This window comes from Aulonocara sp. 'chitande type north' Nkhata Bay, linkage group LG23, assembly GCF_057382095.1.
Source record: "Aulonocara sp. 'chitande type north' Nkhata Bay isolate Kocher_YH1m ecotype deep benthic linkage group LG23, A_spYH_male_GT1.1, whole genome shotgun sequence".
NCBI lineage: Eukaryota > Metazoa > Chordata > Actinopteri > Cichliformes > Cichlidae > Aulonocara > Aulonocara sp. 'chitande type north' Nkhata Bay.
In genome coordinates, this window is record NC_141365.1 from 27,008,005 (window position 1) to 27,029,563 (window position 21,559).

At 39.9% G+C, this 21,559-nt stretch overlaps 1 protein-coding gene across 2 annotated transcripts in view; it reads right to left on the reverse strand.

Annotated features, from left to right (window-relative positions):
* Positions 1-270: 270 nt before the first annotated feature.
* Positions 271-21,559, reverse strand: part of ahr1b (aryl hydrocarbon receptor 1b) — a 68,252-nt gene continuing 46,963 nt past the window's right edge. Inside the window, exons 7-12 of one of the 2 annotated variants that reach the window (XM_086283780.1) lie at positions 19,419-19,624; positions 19,227-19,336; positions 13,969-14,110; positions 12,615-13,884; positions 6,761-6,923; positions 271-6,623 (exon numbers count right to left, since the gene is read on the reverse strand). In XM_086283780.1, the coding sequence (XP_086139906.1) occupies positions 6,786-6,923; positions 12,615-13,884; positions 13,969-14,110; positions 19,227-19,336; positions 19,419-19,624 (1,866 nt within the window). In that variant the 3' untranslated portion in view covers positions 271-6,623; positions 6,761-6,785. Of the gene's footprint in view, positions 6,924-12,614; positions 13,885-13,968; positions 14,111-19,226; positions 19,337-19,418; positions 19,625-21,559 lie in introns of both variants that reach the window. The other variant, XM_086283779.1, reaches the window with a different exon arrangement.

Consider the following 21,559-nt stretch of genomic DNA (forward strand, 5'->3'; position numbering starts at 1 on the left):
GGAGCGCCCCCAGAACCTCACGCCCATCCCGGACCCACCCAGGGGCAGCCAGGTTGCCAGGTCAGTAACCCGCGTCCGTCAGCACAGACCCTCCCCTAGCCCCGCTGCACGCAGCCGCGAGGAAACAGTCACCTGAGAGCCAACAGAGCCCTCAACCGGACGTGACCGCTACCCCGGGTTGAGCCCCCCAAGGAAGATGCCTCCGGGGAACCCCCCGACGCCCTAAGCCTGTCCCTACCCCCTCACCAATCACAACAGTGAAGGCGGGACCAAACTATGACCCCCCACCCCCACTAGGTGATGGAGCTGATAAAAGGGGCCCAGAGCAATTGATCTAATGTGGTGGCAGAGGCTGTGTCAAGACTAATGTAATCTAATAGATAATTTCTATATTGGTTAGAATTAAGATTATTTTTATTTTTCCAGTTCATGAGGACTGTTTTCTTGGCTATGCATAGGGCAGTGAAGATCATATGGGCTATATTCTTTTCTGAAGTGACATTATCTAAGCTGCCCAACAAACACACTAAGGGGGAGGTTGGAATGTTACATTTCAGACATTTTGATAAGTCTTCACATATCTCGCGCCAAAACTTTTGCACTGGTGGACAGAACCAAAGAGCGTGGATGTAATTGTCTGGTGTATTGCCTTGACAGTGTGAGCAGTTGTTGAAAGATGTAAAGCCCATCTTGAACATCCGATGACCTGTATAGTGCACTCTATGAAGTATTTTGTATTGTATTAATTGCAGACTGGGATTTTTAATTAATTTAAAAGTTTTTAAGCAAATCTGAGACCAGAAGTTTTGGTCTAGGTTGACTGATAAATCTGCTTCCCACTTTGCAGTAGGAAGGGATATTGATTCATCTAATTTAGAAAGTGTTCTGTATATTTTAGATAATAATTTGGGGGATTTAAGAGTAAGAAAATGTGCCGCACTTAGTGGTGTTTGTAATTCAACTTGACTGAGGTTAAATTTCTTTTTTACTATGGATTTAATTTGTTGATATTCTAAAAACCTTGTCTTGTTGATCCCATATTGTTCAACTAGTCTGTCAAATGGAATAAATTCTGTTCCCTCTAATATATGTTCTAAGTATTTAATTCCTTTACAACTCCATTCTGGGAAATTAATCATATTATTGCTTTGTAATATGTCAGGGTTATTCCAGATAGGTGTACGTTTGCATGGGATTAATGAAGACTCCGTTATTTTTAGAAACTCCCACCATGCTGTTAGAGAAAAGCTGATGTTGATACTTTTAAAGCATTCATGTCTTTTGATGTTTGAGCTAATAAATGGTAGGTCTGAAATCTCTAGATCCTTGCATAGTGCCTGTTCAACATCTAGCCAGGGCTCAACTAAGAAGGTATGTTTTAACCATTCTGAGATGAACTGAAGCCTGTTGGCTAAGAAGTATTGGTGAAAATTAGGCAGATCTAATCCTCCTCTATCCTTGGTTCTTTGTAGCGTTTTTAAGCTAATACGCGGGGGTTTATCTTTCCAAAGGAATTTGGAAATATATGAATCCAGAGATCTGAACCAATCTTGTGATGGTTTGTTAGGGATCATCAAAAATAAGTAATTTATTTTTGGCAAGATCATCATTTTTATAGTGGCGACCCTTCCCATGAGTGATATGGGTAAAGATTTCCATCTAGTCAGATCGCCTTCTACTTTCTTTAGAAGTGGGATGTGGTTTAGTTTAGTTAAGTCTGAAAGCTTAGGAGAGATATTAATACCTAAATATTTAATATTTCCGGATTGCAGTGGGGCAGAGGAAGAATTATGGAAGGAGTAGTTAATGGGGAGAACTGTAGATTTTGGCCAGTTAATTGAATAATCTGAAACTCTTGAAAACCAGTTTATTAAAGTAATTACCTCAGAGAGGTTGGTTTGTGTGTTTTGCAGAAAAAGCAACACATCATCCGCATAGAGACTGATTTTATGTTCTATGTTCTTACATTTTATGCCCTTAATTGTTGTAGCCTGTCTAAATGCTGCTGCTAGAGGTTCGATAAAAATTGCAAAAAGTGAGGGGGAGAGTGGGCATCCCTGTCTGGTGCCCCTCAGGAGACAGAAGCTGGAGGATGTCTGGTCATTTGTTCTGATACGAGCCGTTGGGGAATTGTATAATATTCTTATCCAGTTTATGAAAGAGTTTCCAAAACCAAATTTGTGTAAAGTTGCGAATAAAAATTTATTCGCAACTTGTTGTTTTTAACATTTCACCGATTCAGTACATTTATATTTTAATTTTACAAATCTGGGAAAGCAATGTTTAAGTCAGGCGCTACACTTTACGTGCTCGTGATTCCTGTAGAGTCCACTTGGGTTAATTTCATCATCAAATAGTGAGTGTTAGGCTCTACCCAAGAGTTTTTTGTGACTTCTTTACATTATAATACAACAGCTACTCACATGCAGAGTACTAAAACATAATCATAGCTTGTATTAATTGTGTATTAACTCATTCACTGCCAGCCATTGGCAGTGAATGAGTTAAACCCATTGACTCATTCACTGCAATTGACGGCTATAGACGTCAATGGCAGTGAATGAGTTAATTTTACCCTCGTATCAGAAGCATGAAATTGGCATGTCACAATTACATTTCTTACAACTGAATTGAGGTTTTTATTCTTACACTGTTACAGATAAAAATAAGTTTTTAGCTATGCTGCAATATTTGTATTGTGCATTGTCCATATTGAGTGCCCACCAAGGGTGTTTTGTCCTACCACCACACAAAAATCTTTTTTTAAAGTATGTTTTAATTGGCCTAAACTTAAAATAGACTTATTTTAAGTTCAGGCCATTTTTCAAACAGCCAAAATCAGTTTTGTAGATGTAAAAATTCAGTTTTAGGGTCTTCCGAACTTGAATTACAAACAAGAATGTTGCAGAGTGCCCTCTAGTGGACAAACTGTGCAAGCTTAACACTCATAGCATGGTTGAAGGGTGTTTCTTATTTAATTTTCATTTACAGGTTGTCTTAAATACTGATACCAGCTAATATCAGCCCTGTGATAAAACGCTGAGGCACCAACCAAAAATCCTGATGGTTTCACAGACACTTTATATCGTGTGAGACAAAAACTTTGGCTTTAGTTTTCATTTTCCTTTTGCTTCATGATTTGAAATCACACTTCAAAATTCATGCTTTGCAAATTTTGCAAACAGGGATGAGAGGAACGGTAAAAAAAAAAAATGCTACTGTCTGTGAAGTTTCTGGATTTAAACTAGGGCTGTCACAATTTCCAATAACAATATTTTTGTGATGCAAGAACATTTTGTTTTTTTATTACTGTGTGTTGTTTAACATAAAACACATACAGCCCCAGTTTAACCCTCTGATCATGCAGACATATTGATTACTATCACTTTAATAACTTCTTCAGTTCCAGTTAATATGACATGACATGAACGCAGTGGGCTGTAAGCTTTGACGTAAACTGCCTTCAGAACAGCTGGATCGCAGTCTCAGTGAGCGAGACATTTTCAAACATTACACAACCAGCAGGGTCAACAGGGGCTTCACGTGAAGAAAGCCCAGCCAGGTGAGCTCTAGTACTGCTAATTAATGTGCACCAGGGTTTAAAGTGTGGAAGTCAGTCAGTGCTAAACCAGCTACAAGTTCTCACTTTAGATATGAGAATAAAATATTTTTTTTAGTTATTCACACTTTGAAGGAATAAACGGTCGGGAGTCTGACAGGCTGAAAGGCATTAACGGGAGATTTTCACACTCTCCGGTCAGGAAACAAACCAAAAAACGCTCTTTGATGTTTGATTTCAGCACCGCTGATCGACAAATCAGACCGCCCAAGCCGGTGCACGACATTGGTGGATACTTCAAAAAGGCGAAAATGCAGCATTAGGGTGAACCGATAAAAACCGTCTGCTAGTCCTCTCTAATCTTAAAAGGAACCCAGATTATGAAATCGTGTAGAGCTTGTGATGTCATCTTGTGCCTTCATTTTATGAAAAGTGGAAAAGTCCTTTCACTAATAGGCTGCCATGTTGTTTAAAGTTGCAGTGCACTCTGGGTAGAGACATCTAATGGTCCCTACAGCAAGACAGACACTTTTTCTGGTCGGCTGTACTCGAGCTGTACAACATGAAGATGACCACTGTAATAATCCTCTACGTTTCTTATATCACGTCCATGTGTCTAAACCCCTCTCCCCTTACTGATCATGGCTGAGCCCGACTCTTAGCAGGAAGAAATGTCCAGCAAAGGGAGTTTTTCCTTCCCACTGTCATCAAGTGCTTGCTCATAGAGGCTCGTCTGACTGTTGAGTTTTCTGTGTATTATTGTAGGGTCTCTACCTTACAATATAAAGCACCTTGAGGCAACTGCTGTTGAGATTTGGTGCCATTAAATTGAATCAACTTTATTTGGACCAAAGCACCGTAAATGATATCACAGTAGTTCATCCTTTGTGTAATTTTGAGCTGAATGCATTGCACATGTAAACTAATGGCAGCTTTCGTAGGTCAAAATATACCTGAAACATTTAGGATTTGCTTGATCAGCAGAGGACATTAAGGCCAATAAGCTGAAATAGTCGGGGTTCCTCTTAACCTTTCTCAACATATTTTAAAACACAAAAAAAATCTAATTTAAAACAACATCAATAGGAAAGAAATGCTTATTTTCCCAATATGTAGCACCAGGGAAAAAAAACTACTAACCCCACAGTTGATCTACATCTAGGTGACAAAACGAACACTGATGTTTAAATAATCTGTTTGTTTCTCTGATCTGACGTCACAGCGTTTTCCATAAATGAATGGCTCAAAATGTTTGCATTAAAATATACTGCAGATTGTATATGATTAAAGTCTTCACCAGTGGTTTTAAATGTTTCAGATGACTTCTTGTGACCAATTTTCTAAGCACACCACACCATGAGCTTTAAGCTAAAATGTTTCCTACTTTAAAGGCAGCTGTTGGTTTGAGTTTGCTGAGAAAATGCAGTTTAAGTCGAGCTGCAGACTCAAGGCTTTACAGGAGATTTGTTTTTTGGGTTTTTTTTGGTCAACACATCATCATCAGTTGTGGTGAATTAGCTCTCAGAGGATTTAAAGACTTTAACCTTCACGTTACCCAACACCACAAAAATGTTTCCTGGATTCATCAGCCTATTTTCCTACAAAGTTTCATAGTTTTGACAGGAATTATTCACTAGTGTGGCAAAGATAATGGAAAGCATGATTTGTTCTATGTTCGAATTTGATGCTCTGATTTGATCTGATCTTCTCTGTTTTGAAAACCATTATTCAGTCATGAGAGTGTCTCTCCACAAAATACACTGACTTAAAAGCAACTTTGTTGCAATAAGACAGTCTGCAATCAGTCTGCAACTGAATGGGGTTAAGTTGTCAATTACATGCAATCTGCAAATCATTGATAAAAAGTTCTTCAGGATTGTTACTGAATTAAATTATTTTAATTTTACTTACTCCTTAGACCTTTTTCATTAATAAACATTTTATTCTATTTATTTTTTGCTTTTTATTGTATTTTATCTGACCTTATTTTATATATCTTTATTTATTATTTCATCTGTTTTACTTTCATCATGTCCAAAGACCATTTAAAATTTCTGTTTTACTTCATCTGCTGCCTTTTTATTTTATTTTAAAATTGGCTAACATTGCAAGCTAATGTCTTATTACCATCTCGTCATTCATCAATCAAGTACATTAAACTGCACTGAGCTGCATGAAAGATGCTATACAAATAAAGATTCGCTGACTGATTGCTGTTGCTTGATGCAGCATATGTGATATTTTATTTTTATTAATGCTCAGCGTGTAAGTTTTGGTCCTTCTCAACTACCATAGCGATCACTTCTCAAAGCTCATGCTCAAAGTGTTTGCCTGTATTTATTTTATTACTTGAATATTTGTATTAATTTCTATATTTTTCAAGATATTTGCATGAATATAAAGTGGTGATCAAAAAGGTTTTCATAGGAACAAGCAGGATAGATTCTATCACACTCAAGTTAATGGAAGTTAGGTTAATGGGTACAGTAAATTATTACAACTATAAACGTGTGTGTATAATTAGCTGTTATGCTTCTAAAGCATCTCTAATTAGTGTAACTGAAGCTCCGACATATTATAACAGAGTTCTTAACATAAAAAAATGAACTGAAATGAGTGTAATTAATAAACCCCCCAAGTCATTTTAATCAGGAAAAACAGCTCAGGGGTTTGAGAGTTAAAGTCTTTTAAACTTGAAGATCATTTCAGGCTGAACCTAAACCAACAGCTGGGTGTGCATACAGTTAAAAAAAAATAGCCGGCAGTACTTGAATAGTTCAGTTTTCACATTATGTGCCACTAAAACCGGCCTTTTTGTTTCTTATTTTGAGCACCAAAGAGAGATAATAAAGATAAAAAAAGTGCAGTAATTGAGTGTAATTGCGTCTTCCACTTATTTTCTGTTCGATTAACTGTTTACACACCGGCCACAAAGTGATGAGTTTTGGCTTGACAGCAAAAACCCAGTTGCGGTCAGATCGTCAGGACCACATGTTTGAACCAGATGTGGACACTTTCAGAGAGAGCTCGTCCTCTTCCTCTACCAGAGGAGATCTGAGGTTTTCTGAGCAGCACAGGTGAGATGAAACAAATGCTATTAAAGAGAAGCTGATCTGAAGTCTTTTTAGTTTGCATCCTTATAAAATCATGATTGTCAAATGCAGACACAGTCTGTTTTTCCTCTTCTCTTTTCTGTTCTACCTTCTCAGAGGAAAAATCCAGATTTCTAGGAGTCCTGAAGGGCAGGAAGTTCATCTGGGCATGGGACTGGGATGTCGCCTGTGGCCACTGCGTTCCCATTGGACATCAGACACGTCCTGACGTACGCCGTGCTTGCGGCTCCAAGGAGGCAGCCATTCTCCAGCTGAGAAACAACACAACAGGGTCACACTGTAAGAAAAACACACTAATTTCTGAGAAAAAGGGCACAGTTTTAGAAAAAATGTATCTCTCCCCAAACAACCAATAACAAAACTAGAAAAACTGTCAAATGTCCAAAAAAAATGAAGTAATTTCTAGAACTGGCAGGTGTCCAAGAAAAAACTGTCTCCAAGAAAAGAACTCCATAACGGAAAGATATCGATTCACTTTTCAAGGTTAAGTTGAAAAGAAATGTAAGTAAAAATGGACAATAGCAGATGTCTGTGTGAAAGTGCTGCAGTTTAGTGAATTACACAGCTAGCTACATATAGAAACCCGTGCTGGAAGGATGAGTCGTTCTGATGAAAACAAATTTGTTGTCTGCTTTACTCACATGAATGAAAAGAAGTGTTGGTGGTGTTCTACTCACTTTTCTTATGAGTTGTAGAAGGCTTTAACCTCATTCATTATTGTTCATGTTAATTATTTCTTTTCTTCAGTGGTCCAAACGTGCTGTAAAACCGTGTAATCTGTTCACAGCAGAGCTGTGCCTCTCTCTGGCTGCCTCGCCCTCCCTCCCCCCTCCTCACTGCATTCGCAGCATTAGGTAATGATGACAGTCAAATTGTAGGTCAGTGCCGCTCATGCTTGACTGGTCAGCCTGCCAGTATTTTTCTTTCAGCGACAGCCACTGACCCTGAAGAATAACAGCAGAGGCTGAATGGGGAGGGGATGAATGGATGCCTGCTGGGGTCGTCCATCTCTGGGGCATCCCGACCTTATTCTATTCATTATTGTACTCCTTCTCACTGCCGTCGCTTTGCTGCTCTGTGCTCCTGTTTCATCACATCTCTTTTGTCATGTCTCAGTTTGTTTTTTGGCTCCAAACACCAGCAAAAAGCTACTATGACAACTACTGAGCAAATTTCAACAATGCAGTATGTCACAAAATCATTAGCACTGGAGCAACATGCTACGTGAGCCCTTTTTCTGTCACACAAGCTTCACGTTGGGCTTTTATTGCCAAGTTAACAATGCAGACTTGTTATAAACCTTCAAGCCTAAATCTGGCAGCGCCAACTGGCGAGGTCTCATTCCCTCATTATGTTTTACAATGGGAATTTCTCTAGACCTCCAACTTGTACTCCAATAGATCAGTGTTTTTAGGACCTTTCTCTGCTCTGCTTAGTTATTACTGGAAAAGGGTTTGGTTGGACTTTAAAGACAAGTTCCCGTTTCTCCTGAACATTTTTGGGTCTCATTAGGCAATTTAAATGATGTTATGGGGAGTTGAGTTTAGAATTGGCTGTTGTGAGTCTAACAGGATCCAAACATCAGAATGCCTGCACTGTTTTAAATACCAACGTCTCAAATAAAACACCTCAAAATAATGGATTTTATTCAGGCTTTTATAACTACTAGCTGGGTATCTAACTCGTGAACAGTAAAAACAGTCTTGAAACTCAGTTTAAGGCTTTTCTCTGCAACACGTGACAGTAAAGTGTCATGTTCCTACCTTCATTCGTGGAGTAGCATTCATTATTTAACACCATAGGTGAAAGTGGTGAACTCTTACTAAGCTCTTAACAACACACTTACATTTCAAGATTTAACTATGGAAAGATGTAAGACTCAAACTTTCATTAACCCTAACTCTCATGTAGCATCAGCTAAAATACCTGAGAGACCAGCGTGGCCACTCTGAGTGAATCTGGTGACAGCCAGTTCATATCATTAGTTGATAAAGTAGTTTAAAAATGGCCAGTTGCTCAGGCCTCAGACACACAGGCCTTGAGGCACGTTGGCAACCATCTGGCAACCACCAGTTGCACTGGAAAAATATATATCCCTCAACTTGTTGCGCGTGGTTGCTGGCAGTCCCTGTGAAATTGATTGCTAAAGCCCCGTTCACACAGGCCTAAAGACTGCTTGGTAACCACCTTTCGCTAGTGGTTTCTAACAGTCACTAGCAAGAAAGAGGTCAATTGTGATTACTTTGGTTGCTAACAGGTTACCAAACTTTGACTGCAACCCTTCAGTAAAAGTTGTGACTTACCATCTTAATTGTGCCTTAAGCAACACAATTAGAGCAACACAACTTTACTTTGATGGCAAATGTGCTCATGTTTTCAGACAAGACTGTCTTCAGAGTCAGTGTTGGTTAACTAGTGACCGAACTCCTTGTGGAAAACAAAGAGTCTAAAATTAAGTCTTGGCAGACACACTTTTGTACTTCCTCTGGCTGCAACAATGAGTTTTACGTTAAAAACCAAAGACTTTCGGGAAAGATCTTTCACTCTCTGTGTCTTAAGCAGTAAGCGGTTTGCTTGGCTAGTTGCACTAAAACAGGAAAATCCACATGTTACCCGTAATGTTAGAGTTTGTAAGGTACTTTATAAATGGGGACTGTGTGAAGGAAACAGAACCAGAAACCAGGACCAGAAACTGGTTCTGAAAATAAATTTACGTTTGATCTGGAACAACTAGCTGGCTAACCTTAGCTAGCTTTGTTTCCTGTTTGTGTTGGAATCATCAAAATCCCACCAACAAATTAAGATCTGTACAAAGTCAGACAGACAAAGGGTTTATCCTTCAGGTCTCAATAGTGCCTGCAGTAAAAGCACACACTGTAATCCAGCGTTAACACCAAGCCCTTCAAACACATTCATCACAAATAAAAATAACCTTCCTAGTAAACTAGCCCTGACTCTAACCTTTCACTTATCCCAACTCCCATTGACTGTTTTCTTAGGCAGTGCTGCTCTGACCCATCTATCCCTTGTCTTATTTACATGGGATGTCTGATCACATCATCACAGTGTACTCTGAGCTCCATGCCAGCCCGCAGCCTTTGTGCGTTGGCTTGGAAAAAAAAAATCCATGGTCATGACAGTGGAAAGAGAGCAGCACAAGGCTAAAGGGTTGGAGTTTCTAGATTCTGCGGCCCTGGATTTGTTGATGGTCAATGATATTTGAGGGCATCTTCAGGCCTTGTGAGCTGGCTGTAGTCACAAACCTAACTCCCACAGCAAACAGGTCTGAGGAGAAGTAGCCACTATGGACATCTGAGGTTAACTAATGAAAGGTACCTACTAGCTATCTTTCACAGTATTTTCATTATCTGACAAATATGGCTTAATTGTACTAACAGACCATCCAAGATGTCGATGCTCCAGTTAGGCTGAGTGTAAGCCTTGTAGTTTATTAGTCTGTTACTTGGCATTAACTAGCAGATATCCGTTTTTATCCCATCTGTTTTTTTTCTAATTTTGGATGCTAACCAAGCTAGCTAGTGTTAGCTGATAACTCAGTACATAGTTGTCTCGTCCACTTCTGGCTCAGAGAGCCATGCAAATCTCTCTCTCTCTCAAATATATATATATATATATATATATATATATATATATATATATATATATATATATATATTTATTTATTAGGGGTGCAACGATACACAAAATTCACGGTTCGGTTCGGTTCGGTTCGATACTTTGGTGTCACGGTTCGATATTTTTTCGATACAAAAAAATGTTCATGCCTTTTTAATTTGTCATTTATTAAAATTATAAATATATATTTTAACTCAAAAGTACAGTTTTTAAATTTAACCCTAACCATTGTGCGTCTTTTTTATTTTGACAGCGAATGCGCACCTGCGGACCACTTATGTGCAGCCCTGGTTTTTTAGCTCGTCATATTGCAGCCACAGAAATTATTTTGTCCATGAAACCATAAAGCTGCACTTTCTTTTTGCCTTATAGTCTGATTTGTCATAACTTTTCCGTTTTGTGGTAAGCTTTTCTTTGGCTGTCACTTCTTCACCCTGACCTGTCTTATTTGGCTCAGCAGAACTAAAATATATCCTGCTGCTTTTACACACGGACTCACATAAGCTCAGCGATTCTCTGCGCGATCAACCTCTCACATGTTTAAGCTTGCTGCGGGAGATTTCACTTGTCATGTTTGCATAGTAAGCTAGCGATTGATAAGACGATGTCAGAGGAATTGGTGCACAAATTATCATCACTCACCAATCAGTGCTGTCGCTCTCTATACACAGTTCGCGCGATTGCAAAGTGAAAGCAAAAAACAAGCGCAAATTCAAACGCGATTTCAATATATCACATATTGACAGCGGCTCACCGATGCCAATGACATAATTACCCAGCTACATTTCTGAAAGAATGCAAAAGCATTGACATATATTTTTCCTTCCTACAATAGCCCGACAGGCAGGGCAGAGATAGATTTTGGTAGCCCGACCGGAAAAATCGCTAGCCCCGGGACGTCGGGCTAGCGATTTTGTGAGCCCTGTATCTGATTGAGGAATCACTCATCTTTGGAAAAGAGAGTTTATTACAGAGAAATGGCTCTTTCCAAAATAAAACGTTAACGAGCTAACTGCGCTAACACACTAGTTCCCACCCATGTAATTGAGCATTGCGTGGCACATCCAACATACTGTTTTACTTTAGTCTATGACGCGCTTACCTTCAGGGTCATACTTCACATGAAAACCAAAATAATTCCAAACGCCAGATCTGAATGAGGGTGGGGGAGGTTCAATTTGCCATGTTGCAAGGAGAGCTTAACTTCTGTCTCGCTAGCTTGCCCTGCGCTCTTCCTTCTGACGATAGCGCTGTCTGTGTTGAGCGCTCAGTGGATCTGCGCTGGACAGTGCAGCCTAGGCGGAGTAGTCGAACGCAGATTCACTGAGCGCTCAACACAGACAGCATCGTCAGAAGGAAAGTTGATAAAATAAATGACAAATTTTGTATTGTTCGATACATATGCGTACCGAACGGTTCGATATCGATACGAATATCGTTGCACCCCTAAAATATATATACATACATATATATACATATATACATACATATATACACATATATACATACATATATATACATATACACATATATATATATATATATATATATATATATATATATATATATATACATATACATATACATATATATATATACATATATATACATATATACATATATATATATATATACATATATATATATATATATATACATATATATACATATATGTATATATATATATATATATATATATATATATATATATATATGTGTATATGTGTATATGTATATATATGTATGTATATATGTGTATATATATGTATGTATATATGTGTATATATACATACATATATATACACATATATATATATATATATATATATATATATATATATATATATATATATATATATATATATATATATATATGTGTATATGTGTATATGTATATATATGTATGTATATATATATATACACATATATACATACATATATATACATATACACATATACACATATATATACATATACATATACATATATATATATACATATACATATACATATATATATATACATATATATACATATATATATATATACATATATATATATATATATACATATATATATATATATATACATATATATATATATATATACATATATATACATATATATACATATATATACATATATATATATATATATATACACATATATATATATATATATATATATATATACTACACACTACGTATACTACACACACATCTATGATTATGACCTATTTGGGTCATGCGATTAACCTTCTGGCTAATTCAGTTTCAGGTTGAACCTATATTTCCACAGTCTCTCACCTTGCTGTGAGTGGAGTCTTGGGTGGCAGCAAACACACCGTAGGTCTCTAAGGATGGTACACTGTGCGGTGGCTGTGTCAGGACCAGTAACTGCTCCAGCTCCTCAGTCTGTTCATGCTTATGGTGTCCCAGCAGCTGGTAGGGCTGCACAGTGCTCACCAAACTTTGACAGACCTCCTGTAACGTAGAGTCATTTAACACTGCGCCGTCTGTGCCACTGACGCTGTAATGTTGGTGTCCAGCAACCACGCTTGGGGGAAAAGCTGAGAGTCCATTTGGGATGCAGGACCCGTTTAAAGTCGGTCCGAGCAGATTATTCTGGAAGCCAGACAACAGAGTGCTCTCACTGCTTACCTGCAGGTACTGGAGGGGGGCAGAGAGCTGTTCCTGTTGCAGCTGCCACTGTGGAGCGTTCGCATGTTTGCTGTCCAGCTCCGTGGCTTTGTTATGGTTGGTGTGATGACGGTTGTGGTGATTCCCCGTCCGTACCACCCAGTGACTGTCAGGTCCCCCCGTCACTGGTCCAGCAGTCAAGCACACCTGCTGGGAGACACTTTGGGCAGAATCTGAGTTTGACTGGTGGTTTGAGGACCCAAATCTGCCTGTGTTCACCTGTTCCTGCCTCTCGCTCGCACCCTCCAGAGAGTCGTGAATGTAGGAGAGGATTTCGTTGTTGGTGAGAAGGTCACTGAGAGTTGGGATGTGATCTGGGTCCAGTTCCACATGCATCATCCTCTCGTCCAGCAGCAGCCGCTCCAGGTCCTCGGCATTTAGGCCCAGATTCTCTAGGGCGCTGAACAGTTCGCTGTTGGAGCATGTTTCCTCTCCATCGAGAGACAGAGAGTCCAATGTGGTCAGAAGGGGGTCAAAACTGGAGGTTTTGCCGTTGCGTTCCCCTGGGGACTCCTCGCTAGAGACGACATACCAGCTGTCACCACTGAACAAAGCACCCAGACCATCAGCCCTGCTCTGCTGCTCACTGAAAAGAGTGCTGTGGTAGGACACTTTAGGCTCCGTATCTGGCTGGCATACGTATACGGACTCATCCTGACTCATCAGCGCCCCCAGTAGGGACTTTGGGTCCAGCTCATCTGAAGAGCCCTTCTCTCCTTTGCTTTTCTTGGACTTGCTGCCTCTGGCTTTGCCCTGGAGCGGGTCGGAGAAGCCGTGCAGCGGATACCCAGTTTGGTAGAGCAAAGCCTCACCGGTGGCAAAGGTGAAGGGGAGATGCATAGATCTCTTCCTCAGGTGTTCCCCTCCTTCTTCGTCCCTGTGAATGAATCCATTAGAGAGGAGAAATAAAATAAAGAAGAAGAAGAAAAAAAAAATCACACTGGAATCAAGAAACACTCACGCCAAAGGCCTCTGAGTGGCGATGATGTAGTCTGGCTTGCCGTTCTTGTAAATGAGCCGGGCGTTGGCCTGGACCCACTTCCACCTGTTGTCCTTGGTGAGCAGCCTAAAGACGGTGAGGCCGCTCTCACCCGTCTTTATCACTGGAAAGACAGAGGACACGTTAGAGCCTCTGCTGTCTGCACACACTCACTCACTAATGCTCCCTTAGCTTAGCAGGACATGCTGCCGATGCTGGCTTTGGCTACATGTACATGTTACACGTGCTGTTTGCACACAGCGATGCGACGCCAAAGCTTCATTTTCATGAGTTCCTCATCTTCCACGGCCTGTGCTCGTGTAATCGAGGTGCAGCTCGTGTTTCTGAGCTTTCTAATGTCAAAAACAAGGGCGAGACTACAAAACCAGCACAAGAGTTTTTTTAAATTATTTTTTAAAAACTTGCTCTGAAACAATTGCTGTTTCTGAAAAATATTTTTAAGCTTGAACCCACACAGAGAAGCTTCAGAAAGTCAATAAACAGAAGAGAGAGATGGATAATTTATTTAATTAAATAACAAAGGGATGGATCTGTAAAGTAACATTTAAGATTGAACTGTAAATTTTCTTCAAAGCAGACTTGCTGCACAAATACCAACATGGATATATGTGATGTAAACACTGGCATTTTCCCGAGGGTACAGAGAAAAGGATCACCACTCAAACATACACTGTGGAAAAGAAAGAAAAATAAAAAAAATATTACTTGGGGAAAAAAGAAATAATTATCCCCTGTATTGCTCACACAGTGCTGGTTGGATAAATTCAAGGGTGATATCTATGAAACTTCAACTAAAGTAATACATGCCCCTCTTTGTCCCTTTGTTGTCCTCAAATACTTACAGGTAAAATGTGACAATAGGAAAGAGATACAGCTGTTAGGTTTATCCGGTTGTTCAGTCTGACATCACTAGCCGTGTCTGGGTCTAAACTCCGCTGCAGGTCCATATATCAAACGATCACTATGGCATTACTGAGAGTTGAAAAACTGTCTAAAGTCTTTCATCTTTAATAAAATGATCAGCGTTCTGCTCTACCAGGTGTAACAATTGAGTTTAACATCCAGGCATCCATGAAAACGGAATTTATGACATTTAACGGAGTTAGAAGTTAGCAGGGAGTTAGCTCGCTAGCTTCTATCTAAATACAATATAGCATGTCCTGACTGCAGGGTTTTGGAAACAAATTAAAACGTACAGCTCTGCTATCACTTCCAGCATAAATGAAGACAGAAAACTAAACAGCAGTGACGTTTGTAGGATTACTGAAGTTGGGCTAGCTGGTATATAATGATGTGCTACGTGACCGCTAGCGACACAGCTATGTTAGCATAATATAAACAAGCTAACTTTTTTTCCACTCGATAAAAGTTAACGTGAGTGTTCTCGGTGGTCAGGAACAAATGTAATCGCATGGCAGGATGCTGTAAAAGGACCAAACTTCAGCCAGGAGAACAACTGAGATAATCCATCCACAATACGAGGTTAGTCATTCATATACTGCTGCATGGGCTGGGCTGTAGTTACATCGTAAGGTTTTAAAAACTGAGCTTAAATAAATGATTAGCGGTAATAAAAGCCGAGGGAGCTCAACAGTGATCACTGACTGTTTTAGGAGCTTTTTGAGATCAAATAGAAGAAAATACAAAACATTAAACATGTTAACAACACAAAAGCCATATTAAACGCAGACTACTTTAGACCCGGAAGTAGGATTCGTCGCGTCATCACTGAACAACCGGATAGATCCCTGAACATCTGATTGCTCTGGTTTTTTAAAAAAAGTATCAGGGGGAGTGGACACAGCTGGATTATGAGACACAGGTGAAGCTAATGAAAGACAATGTGTCTGGGGAGGAAGTAAAATTAAACACTAGATGCTAGAGATGAGAAGCTATCAAAATAAAACAGGAAGTCAGAGCTATAACTGATTAGGGAACTGCACACAAAAGATGACAAGACAGGAAACAGAGGGAACACTCAAAAATTAACATTCACACTCGAAAATTACAAGTAAATTATAATAGAAACCAAAAAACCCCCAAACACTCCAGAAAACATAAAAATGAATAAACAAAACTAAAACACCAAACAAAGAATTCATCAGTGCTCAAATGTTCAAAAACCCACAATCAGACCTAGGATGATTACAATCTGCCCCGCCGATATATCGATATAAGACACTGGCTGATATATTGGTATTGACATTTTGAAGGTGTGATAAACAAAAAAGTAAAGAAGAGACAGGAGAAACAGCCTTTAAGTATATTATGAGTGTCAGCGTTCCAACTGGAACGCTGCAAGCAACCATCTGATCTGAGCAGAGTCGGGCAGAGTGTAAACAAGCAAATAAAAAAACTGCACATAAAAAAGTTGGGGAAATCTATGTTTTGTGCATCTGAAAGAAAAATATCAACTCATATATCATAGTTTTAAATCACCAAATATCGGTGATGGTATCTGTACTGGTTTTGGTCTTAAAACCACTGTATCGGTCAGGCATCAGCTCTTGTTTTTTACTCCTCAGAGAAACGTCAGTTTTTGTGTCACATGAAAGGAGAATACATGATACTATTTCTACTTTGTGATATCAAATAACAGAGCCAACATCATCTGTCTTCACTTAGGGCTAATAAGATACATAAGCTAATGTAACGTCATTTTTTGTTCATGGTAAATAAAAAGACGCACAGATTTAGTGGAGATCAGTTTGTACTATACCAACAGAAACCCTGAACTTCGCAGATCTACAGATGTTTTAAGAAATCCTGAACCGGATTAGCAGTCTTGGTTTAAAACACGTTTGTGTTTAAAAAAAAAAGTAAACAAAATGAATCATCTGCTTTCTTCCTCCAAATCACCAAAAACGTGAAATCATCCTACACAGTTTATCTGCTCTTATTGTCATTATGAGGGAATTTTTGTGTTCTGGTTTTATTACACAGGGTCTATGATATAGAAGTGATTTACCTCGCCTCCCATCTGTGTTCATCCGAGCATGCTGAATGTGCATCTCTGCGTTTCTATGCATACATCTTCCATTCTGTATGCATGAGTAAATGCACACAGCATGTATGTGTATGTACGTGTGTGAGATGTGCCTGGTGGTGGTGGTGCGGGCGTTGCTCGGCGCCATGGTTACACATAACCGGGTCATTCGGTACACGAGGTAAGTAGGACACTTGACTCTGGCTCCTCATCCATGAGCGCCTGTTTGTGAGCTATATGTGTTTGACATGCAATGATGAGCCACACGTGAGGTCAGTAAACTCTGACTCAGATTACAGATTATAGATCATAGAGGAGATTATGCACTGACTCTAATGGGACATTTTCTGTCCTATATGTTTCCTGTGTGCCTACAACGGATTCCTCAGAAATGGCCAGATGTGATGTGCATCAAACTTGACCTGCAGCAATTTAAAAGGTTATTTATAGGTTGGAAAATAATCACAAGAATACTCTCGTCCTCTGAGTCACATATGGGCAACTATTTCACCATAGGACAAATCTCAACCCGACCTACAACATCTGTAAAAACAAAAACAAAACTAGGGATTTTCCTGCATACAAAAGACCTGAGTGCCCACAAAAGAAGTTCTGACCTTCCTTTAGTGGAAGGTCAGAACTTCTTAATCTTAAAATTAATCTTGAAATGAACTCAGTCCTCCTCCAAAGACCCAGTTTGTACCAGAAAGAAACTCTCTAATCTGTCACGTTCTTGTATACATTCATTAAACATTATATATATATCTTCTGTGTGATAACACATAACAGATCAAAGATCAGCTGCCTCCTCACTAAGTGCACCCTTAGTCCCTCCATAACAATTAAGTGCTAGCCAGGTACTGCTAATCAAATCTTCACATATGTGCACCTCTATAGAAGAAGTTGGGGATGTGTGCTGTCTGGAGCATTCAGGTGTGTTAACATAGTGAGTGACAATTCTCTGAGCAGTGGATGTACCAGTAAATTCACTCCACAGTCAGACCGTGCAATGTTTCAAAAAACCCAAGAGCTACATCTCAGACTCCACAGGCCTCAGTTAGCATGTTAAATGTTGAAGTTCATGATGGTTCCATTATTACCCAGGAGAGCCTCTTCTTTCTAAAAAGAACACGGCAGCACGGCTTAAGTCTGCAAAGCTGCATCTGAACAAACCACAAGACTTCTGGAACAATCTCCTTTGGACAGATTATACCAGCCCAGTGAAGATGTTTGAGCATAACAGACAAAACCAAACTCAGCTTATCAGTACAAACACCTCATACCATCTGTCAGAGCAGTGGGGTGTTGATTCGGGCTTGCCTTGCAGCCACAGGACCTGGACAGCTTGCAGTCACTGAGTCGAGCATGAACTTCTCTGTGTAGCAAAGTATTCTAGAGTCTAAGTCTGAGGACATCTGTCTGACAGCTAAAGCTTGGACCAAAGCTTGGACCAAACTGGGTCATGCAAGCACAGCAGCAAATCTACAACAGAAGGACCGAAAAAGAAAAGAATGAAGGTGATGAAATGGTCCAAACCTCAACCTAACTGAAATGCTGTGGTGGGACCTTAAAAGAGCTGTACATGAACCTCAATGAACTGAAGTAACACTGTAAAGAAGAGTGGGCTAATATTCCTCCACATAATTGTGAGAAACTAATAAAGTCATACAGAAACAATTACTTCAACTTATTGCTGCTAAAGGTGGTTCTACAAGCTGCTGAACCATGGGGTGTACTCAGCTTTTCACATAGTTTCTGCATTTTGGTTTAGTTTTTGTACTTTCTTGTTGCCATGAAGGCTGGTGTTATGTTCCCGGGGTTTTTGTGCTGAGTTGAGTTTTGGATTCTTGTGTTTTTACTGAGTTTTTGCCTCCTATCTCTTCGCTGTAATGTCTTTGTTTTCTTTCCATGTTTCACCGATACTCTTCTTTTAATTATTTCCTGTTTTGCATTTATTTTGGTTTTACTTCCTGATCTTTTCCCTCCTTTCAGATCGTCAGCCCCGTCCTCACTGCTGCAGAGCTCTGCTCTCCCCTGTGTATCATTGTTCAGTCAGACATGTGTATTTTTACAGTCTTGACCTACACCTTCCAATGTAGTTGTGGTTTTTTGCTTACTTTAAGTCAGGCCTCTATCTATATTTAATTCCAGTACTTCCAGTCATTTGCACCAGTAACCTTTCAGGCTGAATGCTGCAGAGAAGCGTACAGAATGTAGAACAGTTGTGACTTACTACGGACGTGATTTTCGGCGCAGTACAGCATGTCAGCAGCGTGGATGAACTGGTATCCTGAACCTCGCACTCTCAGCTCCGCCTCGGTGTATCCCAGAACTATCTTACCCCTAAAAAAACCCCAAAACAAGTGTAAACAAAATTATTAAATAATCAGAATAAATAATCATGTTTGCCAGTGCTATGATATACTTTGCATCGCACGCCATGGGCGTGAAGTCCAGCTTGTGTTTGGTCCTGAAGATCATGTTCCGCGTCCTGATTTCCAGGATGGCTGGAGGCTGGAGGGGCGTGGCGATGGCAAAGAGCGCCAGCTGGGGCGGCGTGGTTCGGTCGCTATCGCACTGCTGCCGGCTCTGGCCGTGAAGGAACTTCAGCCGACCCTGGATGTTGAGCGCCTGAGAAGGTTTGACAGCGTTAAAATCGCGGTGTTAAGTCATTAAATCCGAGGCATTAACTTCATCTCCGTGAAGACAGTGAGACAAATGAGAGAGCCCAGAGTGGTTCCTGCTCAGATCGAGCTTCTCAGCAGACACATAAGTGCTGCTTCCTCTCTCCCTGTCAAGCAACATCAGTCTTATTTACACTGCTGGGTGATATAGAGAGTAGAAACCACTTCAGGATACACTGTAAACACAGTAACATGATTCTGAGCAGTATTGAAGTGAATGTTACAGTTTTTAGAGGTCTTGTTGAGAAAATAAGACTCCTTATTGTCATTCTTTCAGCAGAACAGCAGGACTCTTAAACTAACCAGTAGAAAACAGAAGTGACATGTTCTGTAATATTAAACTTCAGCCAGGACTTTTGATCTGAAGTTATTTAAAGGCCCATCCATGTGTAACGGGGGTTATTGCAGAGGTAGACCACAAAATAATCCTTTATTGGCTGGTTAAAAAGGCACTGAAACACAATGTCAGAAAGGTAAACAAACTAGGAACATGAGGAACAACATAGGGTAAGAGACAAAGGAAAAGGAAAGACAGGCGTGTATCCACAAACAGGGGTGTCAGGTGATTAGAGAGCTCTGTGAGCTGGGGAGGAAACACGGGAAGCAATCAAACCCAGGAGCAATGAATGTTCCCAAAATTAGTTCCCACGCAAAATTATGGTTGAATTCATGAAATGTACGTGCTGACTTTCTTCTCAAAAACATGAGGAACCATTGGCCTTATGCAATCTCCACACTATCCGTATACTGCCCTGCCCCCATTTCTCAGTTAGCCATCGGGACAAATATCTGTCAGTTCACAATGCAACTGTAAACTGTCTCAACTTTGCAATTGAGAAATGGAAAGAGCAGCAGAAAGACTCCCTAACTTAAAAGAATAACAGATACGATAAAAACAACATAAAGGGGTGGAGCTGGAGTGAAAAAGGGTTGCAAAGCAGCTTGCAGAGATAACAACAGCAACTGTGGTCAGTGTCAAATGTGTTGGTGAGATATGGAGAGGATTTAGCTCTTTAGTGTCTTCTCATTGGTTATGCCTAGCAAACAGAAGGTTTGAACAGCAGGTGGGTGGGGGCACCTTAGAGCTAATCCCTAATATCAAAATATTAGGAACAAGCCCTAAAGGATGATGTTTTTAAAGCAACACCCAGCAATAAGTTGATGAAGTAAACTTTAACGTGTTGTTAACATGTTTTGTTGTCACCTGAATCCACCGCCATCCTTCATAGCTAAAGGTTTCTGATAATGGAAGTTCAGTAAATATCACAGAAGCCTCAGGGAGGCTGTAACAGAGCAGAATGGTTGGATCAGCAGCCCGGAGGGAGGTTTTTACAGCCTCACAAAAACCTAAAAACACTTTCTCCTGTCTGCTGTCCTTTTCTCACCCTGCTGCATCTCATGTGAAGACCCCTCCTCCCTGTCCTCCTCCTCCTCCTCTGTTAGCTCTGGTTAATTGACCTTGGTGGGTTTCAGAGCCTGCGGCCGTGATGTCAGGAATCTAGCCCCGAATAGCAGGAGGGATTACAGAAAACAAAGCCATAGCAACCGGTAGACCGCGGCAGAAACCTGGCTTACTGCTCACGCAAATGCACGTGTGAGAGGGAAGACTGAGAGAAGCTGGTTCAAAACCCACCACAAGTCCTGCTGAAGTACCTTGGAGCAAGACAACCAACACCTTTAACTCTCTCCTGCATGTGCAAGCCTTCAGGTGTTTCATAGAACAATAATACATTTTTAATCAAATAGAAGAAGCTGCCCTCACCTCCGCTCCAATCTATATTTTTTATTTATTTATTAAAATATTATTTTTGTAACTTTTAACTTAAAAGCCCTAAAAATCTCCACCACTCAACCACATTATGCTTTTCTTGGTGGGAGCGGC